This window comes from Molossus molossus, unplaced genomic scaffold (assembly GCF_014108415.1).
Source record: "Molossus molossus isolate mMolMol1 unplaced genomic scaffold, mMolMol1.p scaffold_m16_p_17, whole genome shotgun sequence".
NCBI classification, from domain to species: domain Eukaryota; kingdom Metazoa; phylum Chordata; class Mammalia; order Chiroptera; family Molossidae; genus Molossus; species Molossus molossus.
Genome location: NW_023425352.1, coordinates 13,705,763 through 13,722,901, shown reverse-complemented (window position 1 = coordinate 13,722,901; position 17,139 = coordinate 13,705,763). Strand labels below are relative to the sequence as shown.

At 42.7% G+C, this 17,139-nt stretch overlaps 1 protein-coding gene across 12 annotated transcripts in view; it reads left to right on the top strand.

The window, feature by feature from the left end:
• The window catches only part of TCF7L2 (transcription factor 7 like 2), a 189,661-nt gene that overhangs the window by 139,335 nt on the left and 33,187 nt on the right, over positions 1-17,139 (top strand). The window contains exon 1 of one of the 12 annotated variants that reach the window (XM_036264607.1): positions 10,300-10,368. The exons of 10 other annotated variants lie outside the window; for them this stretch is intronic. In XM_036264607.1, coding sequence (XP_036120500.1) covers positions 10,366-10,368 — 3 coding nt within the window. In that variant the 5' untranslated portion in view covers positions 10,300-10,365. Of the gene's footprint in view, positions 1-10,299; positions 10,369-13,045; positions 13,359-17,139 lie in introns of those variants that run through there. One more of the 12 variants, XM_036264606.1, reaches the window with a different exon arrangement.

The window sequence follows — 17,139 nt, the reverse complement described above, 5'->3', positions numbered from 1 at the left end:
TTTCTTTCCCTTTCCCCCTTTCCCTTTGGAGTTTGTAAATTTGTTTTTATATTTGCTGGTTTGAATCTACATTTCAAAATCATGGATAGAATCCTCAAAGTGTTGTTGGGATAGTTCATGCAATTCTTGAAAACATAATAGGGCTTTGTTCCTGTTGAGTTTGGATTGTATTTTATCGCTTGCAATCTAAATATTGCACCTAATTAATATTTTTCCTTGTATTGTAAGAATACAAATATGCACCAGTGTCTTAAAATATTTAATCTCTGTCAAAAGTGTCATTGAAAATAGAAAAATAAACATTAGATGTTAAATGTCAAGTAGGAGTCTATATAAGTACAACAGAAAAGGTAAAGACTAAATCTGGAGATTTCTGTGCTTATTTCTGAAATAGTTTATTGAAACAGTTCTTTTTTTCCCCTAAATGCATCCCATAAATTTGGGCCTATCTTTAAAAAGGGTTAAATATAATACCCCTATAAAATAGGTTGCTAGGTAATAGATTTTAACCCAAACATTTTAATATTTTCATTACATACAAAAATATATTCTGGAAACTAATGCCCCTAACGCACTGCTTCCTTGAAAGAAAATCATTAATCTTCTCAAATGTAAGTGTAAATTTGATCCATTTTAGCCTTCTTGTCTATAAATCGTTGATTATTGGTTTTGAAGGAAAGCGCAGTGTGAGTGTGTTTTGAATTTCAACTTTGAAATCATAGATGTACAACATGTTCGTTGCAGTCAAATCACAAGCAGAGAGAACCCATTTGAAATAATTTTTAAAGCATTTCTGCCAGGGCATTATTTATGGAAATGATAAGTTTCAGATTTTAGGTTTTAGAAAGTTGAGGTTGGCCGTACTTCAAATCTACAATTTAACTGCTTTGAAAGAATGGCTTTGCTTGTCTTCAGGGGGAAACAAATAACTTGGGGACATCAGTTCATTCTTTTGCAGTCTTTCATCCCTAAGTATAACAAATTGCTTCTTTTATTAATGTGGTTCTTGTATTATCGAAGCAGTTCTTAGGGGAAAATAATCAGGAAGATATGTTTTGCTTCTCAGATGCTACAACCTGAAATTTGTTATTACGTTCCTTGAAGGAATTCCCCCCACCCCCCAATAAATATAGCTAACATAATAGAAGAATTGCAGAAAAGGATACAATGTGATTCCTTCCCCTTCTCTCACAGCGTGGTTTGGTTGGCTAGGAGAAGCCAAGGTATTGGGATATGATTATCCCTATTTAAGGAAAAAAAAAAAAAAGATATAATTTGTCATCTTACCAGTTCTCGGCATTCTGTGTGGTGCTCGTTTAGTCAATGCCGGGAAAACGGCGGTCTGACAGCTAATAGATATCTCTGCCCTCAATTGTTTAGACATTTTTGCCTTTTGTGACATTGAAGAAAAGACAAGGGGGGGAATGGAAGCAACTAAAAAAAATGTCAAAAGATCAAAAAATCAATGGGCCGCAGGAATGCGATCTGTTTACCAGGGTGTAGCTGCTCTTTCTGCTCCGCCAGAAGTCCGAGGCGCGGTGTCCGGCCACCGAAGGCGCGTCGCCTCCTCCCTGGGAGATGTGACTCGGCGCCAGGCGACGCCTCACAAAGCAGGCGCGTTAGCACAGCGCTCCCGCTCCCCCCATGAATAAGTAATAAAATAAATAAAAGCTTTTCCTTTAAGACTATACAGACCAAGTTTTGGGCGCTGGGTTTTCCATCCATTTCCAGCCGTTTCCCAGATTCCCTGGCCTTAGCCCGGCAGATGGGGGCGTTAGGATGTGCTCGTGGGCATTTTAATTTGCCGGTCAGGGGAGAACACTTGACATTTTTATTATTTATTTATTTGATTTTGATGGGGGGGGGAGTCAATAAGAGTGAAATGGGTGATAATTAGGTGGGGCGCATCGGGCAGATGAGTAATTGTTTCGTCTCTGGCTTGGGCTGTTTGGACAAGGCTTAGTATGTCTTGGGGTGGTCTAGGGGGGTGTTGAGATTTTATTTGAGGACTTGTGTCTTAGAGAAGATGAGATAGGGTAGGTGGATGGTCAGACAGTTTTAATTTAAGAGAGAGATACAGTGTTGGTTGCTTTCCATAAAAACTTTTAGGTTTTGAACTATAGACCTTAGTTGCCCTTTTCTTTCCTATTTAAAACGTTTCAACCAGCTGGTTGTGTGTGTGTGTGTGTGTGTGTGTGTGTGTGTGTTCTCCTACATAGTGGCCTCACAAAACAGTGACAGCCCAGGAAAATGGATGAACCCTACAGAGCACGGCTGCCGTCTGTTGGAGAAATGTCTTTCCCAAGCCTTGTAGTTGCTATTTGATAGTAAGTGTGGTCCAGGCTGCATATTTTATAAACTTTCTATTAAAGTTGGGGCATGTTATCATAAAACTCAATTGCGATACTTTGTATTACGCTCTGGGATTGAGAGATAGACATAGGATTAAAAAAACAATTTCTAGGCATTTCTAGATGATAAATTTAATTTTCTTTGCTATTTGGAGGTCTTCTTTGAAAATGCAATTGTAATGAACGCATTCAGAACTGGAGAATAGATTTACCCTTGGCTTCAAATAGTCGACGTTATCAGGCGCTGTCATTCGTTCCTTCCTATTTTCGGGCTGCTAATTGATGTTTTTGATGTCAGCAAGAAAATTGAAGAAAATGTCATGTGTGAACCAGTGCGGAAGTTAATAAGATTGACTTCGTTGACAGAATTTACAATGAGAGCAGAGGCCGCATAATGGGACCGCTGCGAATTCTTTGGAGTCAAAATTGACACCTCACGCTAGGCCAGTGGTCGATAGGAGAGATGGAACATTTGGGAAAGTTCCTAATCTCATTTTTCCCCCTTTACCTTTTGGTCTCCGATGGTGATTTAGTTTCACCAGCAGCTGTTTATCCAGGGGCGATTGCTTCGGACCACGCCAGGGCCTTAGTTCAGGCTTCCCTGTGCCACCAACAATGCTTATTTTTTATGCTGTTTTGAGTTTGAAAGCAAAAGAGTCTTAAAAAGGTTAGATTAAGATGTGTCCTAAGGAAAGATATACTAATATCGGTCAGGGTCATTGCAGATGTTTGGGTTATGTGCAATAAAGCTGAAACGCAAATCCCTCTCTGAATAGAGAAACCAAGTTGGCACTAAGAATCCGTCCTTGAGCATAACAGAAGGCTGTAACTTGCAAGTAAAAAATAATAAAAGTTCTTGGCCACATGTCCCTGACCCCCAAAAGAAACATTTTAGCCATGGTGCCCCTTAAACTTTTTTTGTAAGTTATTGAAAGTTTAATATAATAGTTTAATTTTCCAGTAATGTGGCAAAGTTTATTGGATTTGTGTGTATAATTATGGATTGGATTAGTTGAGTTTGGTTCAGTGCATCTTATTATCTTCTGGCCTTTAGGGAAATGCGCTAAAACCCTAATATGTCCAGTACCCCCAAGCGGTCTCTTTTTGAAGGCGCCGCACAAAATGTGGTCTCTACCAGCACTAGGCCTCCAAGGATCTTCAGTGAGAGACATTATTCTTGGAATATCCAATTAATTCCACGGGCAGTGATCAGTTAGCGCTTCTTCTTCCTTTCTCGCCATTTGAAATGCTAACACAATGAATATTTTCTCATTGGTCTGTGTCCCTCGGCTAAGCTGTTGCCGCGGGCTGAGAATCTCATCGACTGATGAGACCAGAGGCTCCGCCAATGAAAGGTTACAGTACGTGATTTGCATGCCAAGTGGGGTTTGGTTTCATGAACTTTAAAGTTCTTTAACTTTTATTTGACTTTTTCCTTTTGTTCAAAGTAGGTTGAGGGGGCGAGTGTATTTGTGACTGTTTCAAGTATGAAAATTAACCAGGGACAGTGGGTCACAGCAATATTTTGGACCATCCTTATGGAGACGGTCAAGATGGCCTTTGTGTTACCAGCTTTTATGGAGAAAACCACCTCGACTCTCTCAGAGCAGGTCTACAGGAAAACATTTTTCAAGTGTTTCGGTTTAGCGTTGAGTCCCTTTTATACCCTTCAGTGGGTTGACATTTTGGGGAAGGGTAGTGTTGGAGTATCTTGTAGAACTAATAATCAGACACAGCATTATTTGAACTGATGAGGGAGCTGTGGAGTAGGACATTTGGAAAAGGAAGGATGCCCTTTTCTTTGGAGAGGTTGGTAATCAGAGTCTTGGGTACCAAGAAAATAATGCCTTCTAGAGAGTATTCAAAGGCAGAACATCTTCTGTTTTCAAGGGTAAGTTGGAGGTTGTTACAGAATATTGAGTTGCATTGAGCACAAGAAAATGTTTAGCAGAAACACTATCAGCACCACTTTGAACCAGAGTAGATGATAATGGATTAGATTGTAGCCTACGAAACAGAGTTTCAGAACCACTTCTCCCGTAGACAAAGCCCCGCGAGGTGTGAGGCCAACAGCACTGACATATTCGTTCAGTTGGCTGAACGCGTGGCTGAGAAAAATAACACCTGATCATGTCATCAGATCTCTTTCGTCTTCCAGAGTCTTCTAAACTTGAATTTTATGAAGTCAAGATGCTCCTTGTTGATTTAAAACCATAATAGATGTCTTCTGATCTAAGGCGTATTGGTTGACACAAAGGAGGAGGGAATAGTATAATAAAGGTACCCCAATCCCTTCTCTAAATGGGGGGAAAGGGATTGAGGTAGAAAGTCAGTCTTCAAACCACTGTTATCTTAGAGGAAGGGTAATATGATTGGAGACTTGACATATTTCAACCGAATGAAAAATCATGATACCTTTACCAAAATTGTTAGCAAAAGGGAACTGGCAGGGAGGGCTCGGGTGGAGAGCGTTTCCCTCTTCTCCCCTCCCGCCCTCTTCCTTCCTTCCTCTCCTAGCTGTCTGTCTGTGAGGAGCCAGGCAGGTGGCTCCCTGTGGCTGACTTTTCATGACAACATGCCATTAGAAATTGCCGTCCTGTTGATCAATCCTCTCGACATGACAGATTTGCCGCAAGGCCTGGCTCTTTGAGCGCCAGCACTGTGGCTTTTCCCTCCTTTTTTCCTGCACTAATTGGTGAAAGTTTTTTTACTGTGCTAGTGGCAGAGGAAATTTCTTTTGAACGTTGTCACAATCAAGTTTTGACTTCTTTAGAATCGCAAGTAGGTTAAGTGAGTATCAACATTGAGGGGGTGGGAGGAGGGAAACACCAATACAAAGTTACCACTACCTAAATTTTATGATTAGAGTCAGATTGGAAAACAAACTAATTGGATCACATACATACACCTGAAAATGAAGGCAAGTAGTAAAATTATGGTCCTTTTAAACTTCCATTGTGTTTTGTCATTTTAGGGGGTCCAACCCTGGCATTAGAAATGGAGAAAACATATCCATTGTGATTCCTTAGTTTCTTCCTGTAATAAATGGATTTAAAACAGCAATAACATAAACATTACATAACATACTATAAATATCAAAAGAGATGCATGAAGCTTAGCAGAGCACATTTGGCTCTTACATACTGACAATCTTCTGTCCAAAATCAACATACAAGGAATAACCTCTTGGCAAAGGATTTGTTCTCAGATATTGATTCTTCAATGGAGTATCAAGATGCAATTCTGTTTCAGTTTTGTTCTTCTGGTTGCACAGAAGATTATTTTTAAAATCTTGGCTATAATGACCTTTCACATTATTTAAATCTAAACTTCTCGGTGAGACTGAGAATCATTATGGTTTATCTTTCTTCTTAGAGAGAATTTGATTGAAATCTTTTAATAACAATGATTCAGATTATTTATTGAAGGAATTTGTAAAATTATGCTTAAAGACATATTTTTTTGGTGATAAAAATTATTGGATTAACTTTCTGTTTAGCCAGATTGAGGGAATATCAGTATTTAAAATTTCCATGCCACACAATCTGTGTAGTACATTGTGATTCTTGACTATACCATTTCAGATAATTCCTAATTGGAAAAAAAAAAAAATAACAGAGGTTCTGAAACACTCTGTACATGTTTCCTGTGGGTTTTTGATAACTATTGAGAAGAAATCCTACACAAAAATAAGGATTTTGTACTAACTCGTGATATAAACATAGAAACCTCATGTAAAAAAGAGAGGCGACTTCTGTTCCATAACAGTTATTTGTGAGAAAATTAGAATTATAGAATATAAGTTTCTAAAATTATTAGCAGAATGTCTAGCCAATTATTTTAATTCTAAGTACAAAATGCAAAGGTGAAAAAAGACAGTAAAACGTTGTCCAGATTTACCTGGGCCCCGTGTCCCTTCTTAGCCATCACAGTTGCTATAGTTGTTATAGGGAGAGAAGTGCAGACACCCCTATTGAAAGAAGCATCAATTCATATAATTAATTTTGCCATTGTAAAAATCATTTGTAAAATTTGCATTATTAACATTATCAAGTCACTAGTTGGTAAGACATCAGACATGACGAGAGTGAAGGGCAGCTTAGGGAGAGCTGGGCTTTAAACCCTCAGCAGATCGGAGTTAGGATCAAAGGCGCTTGCTTTATGTGGCTGTGCTAGACTTTGAAGTCATGACTGCACCTACAGCACTCATTTCATCAAGTTCACTGGTGTCTTAATAGCAGATCAATAAGTTTCAAAGTCGGAGAGTTAATTTGATACTAGTGCTGATGCGGTCATGCTGGGGAAGCCGAGAGAGAGGCAGAGAAAGCTGCCTATTAACAACTCCGGTACAGAGTGCACAAAGATGCAGATTACGGATCTATCCGTGACCCTGAAAAGACAGGCTCCAGCCAGGAATGGGGAAGCTGAGGATTGATAAAGCAAGGGGGTCCTTAATTTAGACGTCGCCGGTCACTTGGAAGCTAGTCGATGCCTGAAAAACCTTCCATTGGACACACACTCACGTGTGTTTGCACATATGTGCGTTTGGTGTACACAAACATGTGGCGTGCTGGGGGAGACATGCACACACCTTTCTGAAATGCAGGTGGGCATCTGCACGGGGACCGCCGCAGGTTCCCTTGGATGATGTGGGGGAAAGTGGTGCAGAGTCTGGTTTTCGAAGGGAGCTTTTAAAGTAAGCTTACATCACAGGGGCTGTGCTGATTTTCTTAACGTGGCACTGGGAATATCTCTTTAAGTGAGTAACACTTAGGCAATAATAATTTGATACATGTCCGTTTTGATAAAAAAGAGAGCTCTTCAAGAGAAGTCTTAGCCCCAGATTTCTTTCCTTCTTCACCTTGTTGCTTGATGTACGTGCAAACAAATGGGATTCTTTATTGAGCTCTCTCTTCACTCCCTTACCACATTTTGTGTCAAATCTCCCCATTTTTATGATATAATACATTTTAATGATATATTCCAAAGGTTTGTTGGTCATAAAGAGCCAGTAGGTAAAGGAACTGGTAAATTGAAACAGAGAGTAAAAGTTGGGCCAAAGGGGGATGTTTGCATGTATGTTGAGATTCTTTGATTTCAATGGTTTGGTTGAGGTTCTTCTTACAGGGGAAGCATAAACATTGTGGAATGTGTGGTAAAGATGACATCAGTGGCTTTTGCAGGAGGGGATCTGGGGAGAGGGTATTTTTGTGTGTGTGCAGAGGGGAGGGTGTAAAGATACAGAGTTCAAAGGTACAAATTGCGAGAAAGTAGAAACCTTTAAAATGCTTTTTTTAAAATATAAGAACTTTCCCATCTGTAGGTACAGCACCGGCTTCCCAGCATCGGAGGTCAGATTCACACCCTTTTCGAACAAAACTCTAATTTAGAATGTTCATCTAAGGGTTGATAATGGTATTAGAAGGCCAGTGGGGTGGTCAGTGGGTGTTGTAGATTAGCTCAGTGGCCATTACGGCTTTACCTAGACCCCCACGATTCATTGGGTAGATTAACCATCACATCTGTCATTTTATCCCTCTTAGTTCTCCCCTTTTTACCACATTTAAAATACGAAAAGGGGGGTGGAAATATCACCTCGAAGACAATTTATATGGAGCAGGCCCGCGAAGCATGCTATTCCTAAAACATCTAAGAAATCGCCGTGTATATCTGTGTGTGTATGTATCAGATAGGCATACGTGATATAACTTTGCATGACAGATGTAGATGTTGAAATGATGGTGAATTCAAATAAGTTGGTTATGCCAGGTAAGCCGCAAGTTCTTAAACTGAATTCCTTCTAGTGAGCCTTTTACCTATTTTATGAGAGAGTTTTGTGTTTTAATAATCTTGTAAGACATTTTCTGCTACTGGGCGGATGGCTTGTCCACTAAGATTCTGCTAGTTTATTTTCTGACCGAACTTCCATTTCAACTTTGCGGAGCCATGATCCAGATAGGTTTGGTTTCTCAGGAGCATAATGGCTATTCTCTCTGTAACAGCAACTCGAGTTCCGGTGTGTTTGTGAGCAGGCTTTTCTGTCGAGTTGTGTTGTTTCCTCTGTGTTTATTCCAGAAGGATGTCACTGTTAAAGGGAACCTAAGAGTTTCTGTAAATGTAATGGTTCATCCTGAATAAAGTGAGAGAGACAGTGCTTGGAATCTGGGGAATAGAGGTGGAAGGAGCTGAGCTGATGAAGGTGTTTCTTGTCAAATTTGTGTAGGAATTATTTACTGTGCTGTCTTTCCTGAGCTGCTACAGTAAAAGTGAAGACATGGAAAATTATCCCAGATGGGACGAATAGCTCGTTCTCTGTTCTTTTTTTAAAAAGGAAAAGATTTCAGGGAAAAAAAAAAAAAAAGTCGTCTTTTTCTTTAGAACAGTATGAATAAAATCTGGACAGCTGTCGAAAAAGATATGCCGTCTGCATTTTTAAAAAAAAAAATTTTCTAGCCGCCACCATAACTAAATAGCTTGAATAGTACATCTTTTTTTTTTTTTTTCCCCTTCATACATAATGATCTCTACTTCATTAAAAGCGTATTAATCTGGCTCCCAGTCTCTTGGGAGACACCTTAAGATGATGATATTGTGGGTTTTTTTCCCCCCGAATTGTTTTAAAAAAATTCTAGCAGATTTGGTCCCTGTCAGTCAGAAATAATTGTGTTCTTAATCTTGTCCCTGATGGATGACTCGGAGTTCAGCAACGGGCTGGCTCCAATGACAAATACAATATTAATATTCATTAACTGCTTTGACAATGCTAATTTTGATGCAGTAGTAAAGGGCCTTCCAAAGTTAGCGGCCAAAGCATCAGAGCTTCGCAAGGTGGCAAGATAATTTGTGCTGGTTTGCTGAGCTGAAGGCTTTTAAAGTCTATAGCAAAAAGCTAGGTACCACCAACAAAAAAGAGAAAGGGAAAAAAGTTCTGAAGCATTGGAAGGCAGGGCTGCGGAAATAATACGATCACAGTCCGCTAAAAAATTTGACACCTCTGATGCAGTTTCTTTGAGTGAAATTTCTACAAAGTTGCAACAAAAAAGCATAGCATGGTAAGTCAGCACATTCTTGATTTTGTTTAATCTTTTTGATCTTTTCAATTATCGCTATTTGAAGATCAATAGTCATTTTTTCCTACTATGCTTAGAAGATGCGCAGCGGTGGTTTAATATGTGTTAGGACCATTTGCTTTAAAGGAACACATCCACAAGTTTCGGTAGGTTTTTTTTTTTTTTTTTAAGTTAGTCATGACAAATGTTATACAGTAAATTGTTCTGAAATTTTTTTTTTTTTTTTTTACATATTGGTGTTTTTAATGGTCTATTTTGGCTTTTGTATTTCCTCTTCCCCCCAAAAGAATTCAGCAAGATAATTAAGCTCTGGATGTTGTCAAGAATTTTGAGGGACTTGCAGCCGGCAAAGAAACTTAGGAGTGAAGTGGTCCTCTAACTTTATCTAAATTCAGCCCGATTCCCCTCTTCCGTCTGTGAATGTGAGCATCAGATAGCTGCTATTAAAGCTTAACTTCACTGGAGAACTGCAGAGCATTACTTTCACCAACTTAGGTGAACTTCTGTGGACTATTGAAATTGCCTTTATGTTTGCCAAGTCGGCAAACAAAATATCAGGCTTTGTTCTTTTGATTGAATGCTGGGTTGGAGGGTGAAAAAAAAAAGTAAGAAAGCCCTGCCTTTTTTTTTTTTTTTTTTTAACACCCCTCCCATTTTTGGGGGGTGGGTTGTTGTGGAATCCGGGGAGATCCCAGTTATTGTGCCCTTCCCCATCAAGCGAGATAATTCTGTGAATGGAACTGTGCGTGAGCATCCTGTCTGGCGGCGCTGCTGGTGCTGGTGCGCGCGGCTCCCCTGTGCGGCGGGTGCGCCGCGCGGCTGCAGGGCGGGTGCTGCCCTCCAGTGGAGCCTGCGGCCGGCGCGGGCCCCGGGCGGCCATCGGGGCGCAGGGCAGCATGCCCGCGAGCCGGCGGCGCGAAGGACAGCTCCGCATCCCGCTCTAGATGGTAAGCGGCCCCGCGCGGGCGGGCGGTGGGCGCGGGTGCCGGGTCCGCCGCCCGCCCCGCCGCTCCCGCTTGGCCAAAGCCCTTGCATGCTCCTGGGCTCAGCCTCCTCGAGGTTTGCTGTCACTTTGCAGTAACTTTAAGATTGATGCCCCTTCACTGGCAAGTTGCCCGACAGAGTAAGCCTTTTTCTCTGTAAACTTCCCTTTAAAAAAAAAACAACGAAAAAAGAAAATGACATTACTTTTTTATTGTAAACTTTTAGCCCGTGACTATAGAAACCTGCTTTATTATCATTGTTAAGCTCAGAAATGCGTAGTTGGGGAGGGGGTTTCAGTTTTTTGTCTTTCGGTGGTTTTTTTTGTTTGTTTGTTTGTTTTTGTTTTTTTGCCCACCAAGTCACAGCCACAAACTCCACCCTCCTGGCTCCCCTCCTCCCTAGCCATCCCCAAATATTTCCCTAAAGGGTCCGAATTTTTTTACTTTTCATATATTTTTGTCCAAGACCCATTTCCCCTTCCTTCCATCTCAAACTTCTTTATTTAAAACACCAAAACAAAACTTTGCTCGGGATGTGGATGAGAACGTTTGGATGTTAAGGGACAGTCCCCGTTGCCTTTATTTCTTCTCCACATAATTGTAATTTCATGCTAAAAGGGAAGGAGGCTCTCTCCCGGATTTGGGAAAGTTTAAAAAAAATCCCACAGAACTTCGCAGCATTTGACCACCTTCTGGTTTTTTATGGAAATGTTCTAAGTGTGGGTGCCCTGGGGTCCGGTGGGGATCGGAGCAATAGGACAGCATAAATCCGGAACCAGGGTCTCCGGAGGAGTTAGTTTGAAGAAATTCTCGAGGTTCCCCCGGTCTGGATGAGGGAGCAGGTCTGTCTGGAATGTGTTGCCTCATCTTGCTGTTTTTCTTCTTGTCTTTTAAGAAAGCCAGAGAATAAATTCCGAGCCCACGCTGCCCATCCTGTGGGCTGCACTTTCTAAGTTATTGTTGCGGAGTGATTGGGAGCTGTCCATCAGTGGAGCGGGAACTAGCAGTTTACTTAAGAAATTGCGTGTGTGACAAAGGCAGCTGGCCGAATGTGGTGGTCCCCGTGAATAGAGGGAGGGGAGGCAATTAGGGGGCTGTGTGGTTGGGGCTTTTTACTTGTCAAACTGAGGCTCATTGCTTTTGTTACTGCCATGTAAAGGGAAATAGCAGGGTTTTGTTTTGGTATTAAGGGCCTTAAAGATTTCTGCCTTTATACAGGAAGGCCGGATAAGTCCAGAAAGAGGGGGCACGGAGCAGTATTTTACAGAAGAAGCAAATAAAGGATTCTTACGTTTTTGTTATGTTTAAGCCCTCCAGCCCTTATTTATTTATTTTGGGGGGTGGGGAGTGTTGAGGTTATTAACTTGTCCAGTATATTAACAGACCGCTTAAAGACCAACGTCGTGACAACAGCCCTGTGGTGGGTTTGGAGATAAACATCTGGGCAATCAGGTTGATAAATTAAAACCATCTCCTCTGATAGCTGTCCCGCAGCCAGAAAAAAACAACAACAAACCTTTGCCACTGGTCTTGCTTCAAGCAAGACAGGTTCACGGGTGTTTTCTTACCTGCACGCAAATGGGAGTTGTGTGTTTGCTTTTGAAGAGGGTGAAGCACTGGGGCAGGAAAGGCGTTCGGGCGAGTTTTGGCCTCTGTAACTTCTCTGCTGTCTTGAACTCCTCCTGGAGCTGCAGCCCTCCCACAATCCCCTCCTTCGTGTGAAATTGGATGATTTCAGGCTGTGATGTCTGAGTCTCTCAACTCCAATTAGGTTAAACCCACACAAATGTACCCGGCCCTGGATCCTATGCGAGCCCCAGGAAAAGTAAGTCGGGTTCGTGGGGTTCAGGGAATAGCCTTCGTGTTCTCTCTCTCTCTCTCTCTCTCTCTCTCTCTCTCTCTCTCTCTCTCTCCCCTTCTGGAGAAAGCTCACAAAACTCAGCAGTGGGAAAGTGAACAGTGTCCGACCGCTGGAATGCCAGCGAGCACAGGCAGCTTGCGTCCCCGTCTCCAGAGAGGTCAGTGGAGACGCTTTCGGGCGCAGGCTCCCATTCTAGAAGGAAAAGACGGGGTGTGTGTGTGTGGCAGGCAAGGCCCTGCCAAGTGTCACTCCCGTGTTACTGTGACAAGAAAATATACTTTTCCCCTCCCTCTCCCTCTCCCGTCGCAGCCCTCTCCCTAAGAAATTTGTTTTGAGGGATTTGACAATCTTGCAGATAAAGTGCCTGCCTCCCGCCTTCGGTTGATCATTTTCCCTCATGGCTGACCGTAATTTCTTAGCTACTCTTAGCGGTGGCTCTGTCCCTGCTGCCCAAGGTAACGGGTGAGGGAGGGGACTTTGCTTAGGTGCCCTGAGCTGGCTGGAAAGTGGGCCTTCCCCCTTCCTTCACGGATTGCGTGGTGGCACAGATTAGAAACTCGAAGGAGTTTTTAAATGAAAAACAATTTAAAAAAAGATGATCTGCAACAAAGTGAACTAGATTATTAGGTTCCTTTTTGTTTTTGGTTTTTTTTTTTTTCTTTTCTTTTTTATTTTTTGTTTTGGTTTTTGAGGGATGTACGTTCAGGGAAGAATTAACACAGCAATTACAGGCCACATGCAATAGAGCACTGAGCATTAGAGTGTCCAGGGCAGAAATTCGGAGCTATCTTCATCTGTTAGGATGTTTTTTTCCAGCTCTTTAAGTGAAAGGAGTAAAGGGAGGGGACGCTGGGAGGAAGAAGAGTGAGAAAGAAAAGCAGGGAGGGAGGAGGGAAAAGCTGGCCCAGTCCCATCTCCAAGGTACAGAGAAAGTTTTTGTGAGGTGGAGAGAAAGAAAACCAAAGCTATTATGTACCCTAGGGATGCAATTTTAGTGGGAATGGAATATTTGAGTGGGAAGGGAGGCACAGTGGCCTCCGGGCTCTCTCTCTTCCAGCAGTTGGGCAGTTGGCACCTCAATTTGAATTGCTGGGTGAGTAATGGTGTGTGTGTGTGTGTGTGTGTGTGTGTGTGTGTGTGTGTGTTCGTGTCCTTGCTTATGGTCTTGATCATTAAACCTCTGCTTTTTTTTTTTTTTTTTTTTTTAATTCAGACGCTGGGGAAGAAAAAAACAAAACGAGAATAAATGGTCAACTCAAGCTGTGCCCTTTATGATGTACTTTTCATAGCAGTTTTTGGGGGAGGGGGAGAAAGGGTTAAAAAAAGATGGGGTGGAGAGAAAGCTTGACTTCATCACAATCCTTAACAGTTATATAGCACGGAAGACCAGCTCCCCAAGTGCGCGTAAGCTGTAATCTGGAAAGGGGTGATGGGCTTGGGAGTTTCTTCTAACACATAAATGTGTTTTTCTTTCACCCACCAGGGTGGGCTTCATGGGAGAAAGAGAAGGAAAATGACAGTGCTTCACGAAGGACCATACTTTTTCAAAGCTCGAAATTTTTTTTTTCACACAATAAGGTTTTTACACTAGCAGTGCGCGTGTAAACTGTTTTATTTTGGTTTCATATTTAATGCTGACTCTCTGTGGCTCTGTCTTTAGTTGTTTTTATTTTCGATCTCCAAATTTAGATGCTGGCCTTTTAGGGCTACAATCTTGCTTGTGGTGTTTCGTATTTTCTAAACTTAATATAAAACGTGTTTTGGAAACCTGAGCAGAAGGCTGAGGGCAGCCCACTGTGCGTTCCTGGTTGGGAATGTGGCCTTTTCAGTACCATCTGGAGTTTAGGGGACACTGCACTGGGTTGAGATGCTGGGTCAGACCCTTTGCCACAAGCTGGAAGGGCATTCTCATGAATTTGGAGGTGATTCCTTAATTATCTTCATTATTACTTTCATTGTTTTTGTTGTTGAATGGCCAAACACAGAAACATTGGCAGTGGTCGACCAGCTCTTCGATCCGATATCTCAGGGAAGAGGAGGGAAATATACTAGAAACTATAAGTCCTTGTGTTTCCAAAACCATGATAAATGTTGCACGACGTATTACAGCACAGAGCGGGAGATCAGTTCTCTGGTCGGGCATGAAGAGATGACAGATGTAGTCTCCGTGTTCTTTTCTGGCTGCGTGCAACTTTCTCAGTTGAGTGTGCAATTGTGTGAACGTCCAGAGCTGTGGGGGAGACTGCAAGGCTGGCCCTGCAAATGGACACGTGGTGGTGCGAATTTCCCACTCAGCACACGTCTCCATTTTCAAGTTTGCTGGAAGGTCCCAGATCTTTGTTTACTCAAATTACTTGGGTTGCTTTATCCCAGCCTCACTGCTTTGGTGATGGTTAAATCTCCGTTCTTGACATCTTGTAGGAAGAGGGTTACTTTCAAAGGCTGAATTCCCGACTCCAATGATACAGCTATTATGATCTTTGTATTGTTACAACAGGCTGCTGCATAGGCATTTTCTGGAAGCAACAGAGCCTGCAACCTTATATTCTTAGGGAAACCTCCCATTTGTGGTTTGGGGCTGGTGGGGGAGCTGGCTGAGCTATGTAATGGAATTCTTTCCTTCTGTAATATTTTGGAAAATGATGAAATCCTGACATGCCCTCCAGATTACATACCTCTGCCCACATAGGAGGATTTTAAAGAAATTGAACTTTACCTGGGTCATTCCCTTGTTACTTTAAACTTCCAACTTGTCAGTTGGTGATCAGAGGGAGAAACAGTGGTGTGTCCTCCTCGCCCCATCAGCTCGGGGTCCTTTTCACGTGCGTCACTTATGGGGGCTGTAGGTATCCGATGAAGGATGCCCATGTTGGGATACTGACGGGACGAAATGGAGAGAACAATGCAGTTCCGCCTTTGCACTGTCTGCCTTTCAAGTCGGCTGTGCCGAATTCCCGCGGAATCCAGAGTTGGGGCGTTCGTGGTTTGGGGCCACATGAAGACAGTATCCTTGCTTTCAGGTTACTTGATCTTTTCTAGGGAGAAATATACCTGCTCTTTCAAGGAAACAGCTGTTTCTTGAGCTTTTATCAGACATCATGTAGCAGGCATGACTCGGCAATACGAAGCTTTAGATTTAAAACTTAGGTACAGGGTGTGTGTGAAAAACTAAAGACATTTTTTATACAGCTGTTCATTGTAAGTAAATGGGAAAGGTGGGATTGGATTCTGTTCACGATTTCTTTAAATCCCCAGGATGTAATAGCCATTATGTACTTACAGTTTACTCTAAATCAAAATTGGTGATTTCCTTTCCATTATTTTAGGATTCTGTAGATTTGGGTTGTTTTGTTTGAGGTTGCGGGGGAGTGGCCTGGAAATCGTTATTCTTTAAAAGTTGTTTTCAATTTGAGCTTTTGGGTTTCTTCATTTGGAATAGGTTAGCTTTATTCCTGGCACTGTTGTGAAAATCTGCTCCCCTGGAAACAGCCATACCCTCTAACCCAATTCCCAAACATTCTCTGCGCCTTGGACACTTCACAAGATTGATAATGTTAGCACTGATCATTGAATTCCCGAGGAGGAGAGAATATCTTGCAGGAAGGTGGAGATGGCAGGTTTCTGGGAACTTTCTTAGGGCTGAAGTGGCTGGGTCTTCATCTCTGAGAGCTGGTGGAGGATTAGGAAAGGAGAAAGTCTGTGGTGTGGCCACACCCCGTCGCTGACACTCGGGTACTGTGGCTTGCTCCTGCAGGGCAGCAAGACGAAACCCGCGAACTCACTGGTCAGGGCGCGCCTGGACGGGCAGGCCGAGGCTCCAGCTTCCAAGTGCTTTCAAGGGTAGTTGGGGTGGGGGTGGGGGGTTGTCACAATAGGATGCTTTCTTTTTTATTGGGAAATAAATGAGAATGAGTGGAAATAAATTATGTTTAATGAACTTAACTAGACATAATTGTTCAAGAGCCTGTGAAAGCACAGCTCTGCGGGCCGGGCTCTGGTCACCGCGTCACAAAGCCAGGCAGCTGGCCCACATCTCTATTTCCAGGTCGAAGTAAACGTTCCCCTGGTGCAGCCACGCCCCCACCCAGCACCTCAGGCCCCGCCCGCCTCTCCCTTCCTCCTCTTCGGGGATTAAGGAAAGGTCATGAAGAAGAGCTGTATTTGGCCCCCTCGACCCTTAATGCTTGACAATCTGTTTGGTGTGTTACCAGCTGGGTTTTTATATTATACAAGGGGCAAAAAAAAAAAAAAAAAGAGGCCAAGGGCTTAGGATGGTTTGAGTTAGCTCTGTGTATGTGCGTGTGTGTGAGAATTTGGATGAAAATTGACTGCACATTTATTCTCTCCCTGCCTGCCCTGTTCGATCATTTCCCTGCAAGAAGAATTTTAATGCCTGTGCGAGTACATGAGAAACTCTGAGTCGGCAGAATTTCGCAGTTGGCACAGAGAATTTTCTCTCTTCCCCTTCTTGCTGTCTAAACGGATTGGATGGGGAAGGGGGAGGAGTCAGCCATTGATAATTTACAAAACACATAAGTAGCACCCTGGAGTGTTGGCTCCCAGGGTTGCAGACCTGTAACTTGGCAGCCCTGAGGCTCCAGGGCCTTTAGCAACCAGGCCAGGGGGTGTCGCCGAGTGCTGAAGTTACAGGGTGGGTGTTTCTTTCTGCGCTTCACCGCAGACTCCTTTCCCGTAACCACCTCCTTTCTCCAAGCAAAACTCGAACCCCGTGAAGCCTTCTCTTTCTTATTTATTATTTTGAACAGGCAGTGTTGTAGCTATCAATAGAAGTCTTGTCCAGGGAAACAAAGTGCCATTAGCCAGGGCGAGGCCCCCGAGAGGGGCTTTGTCCAACTGTGGACGAACCCTGGGCA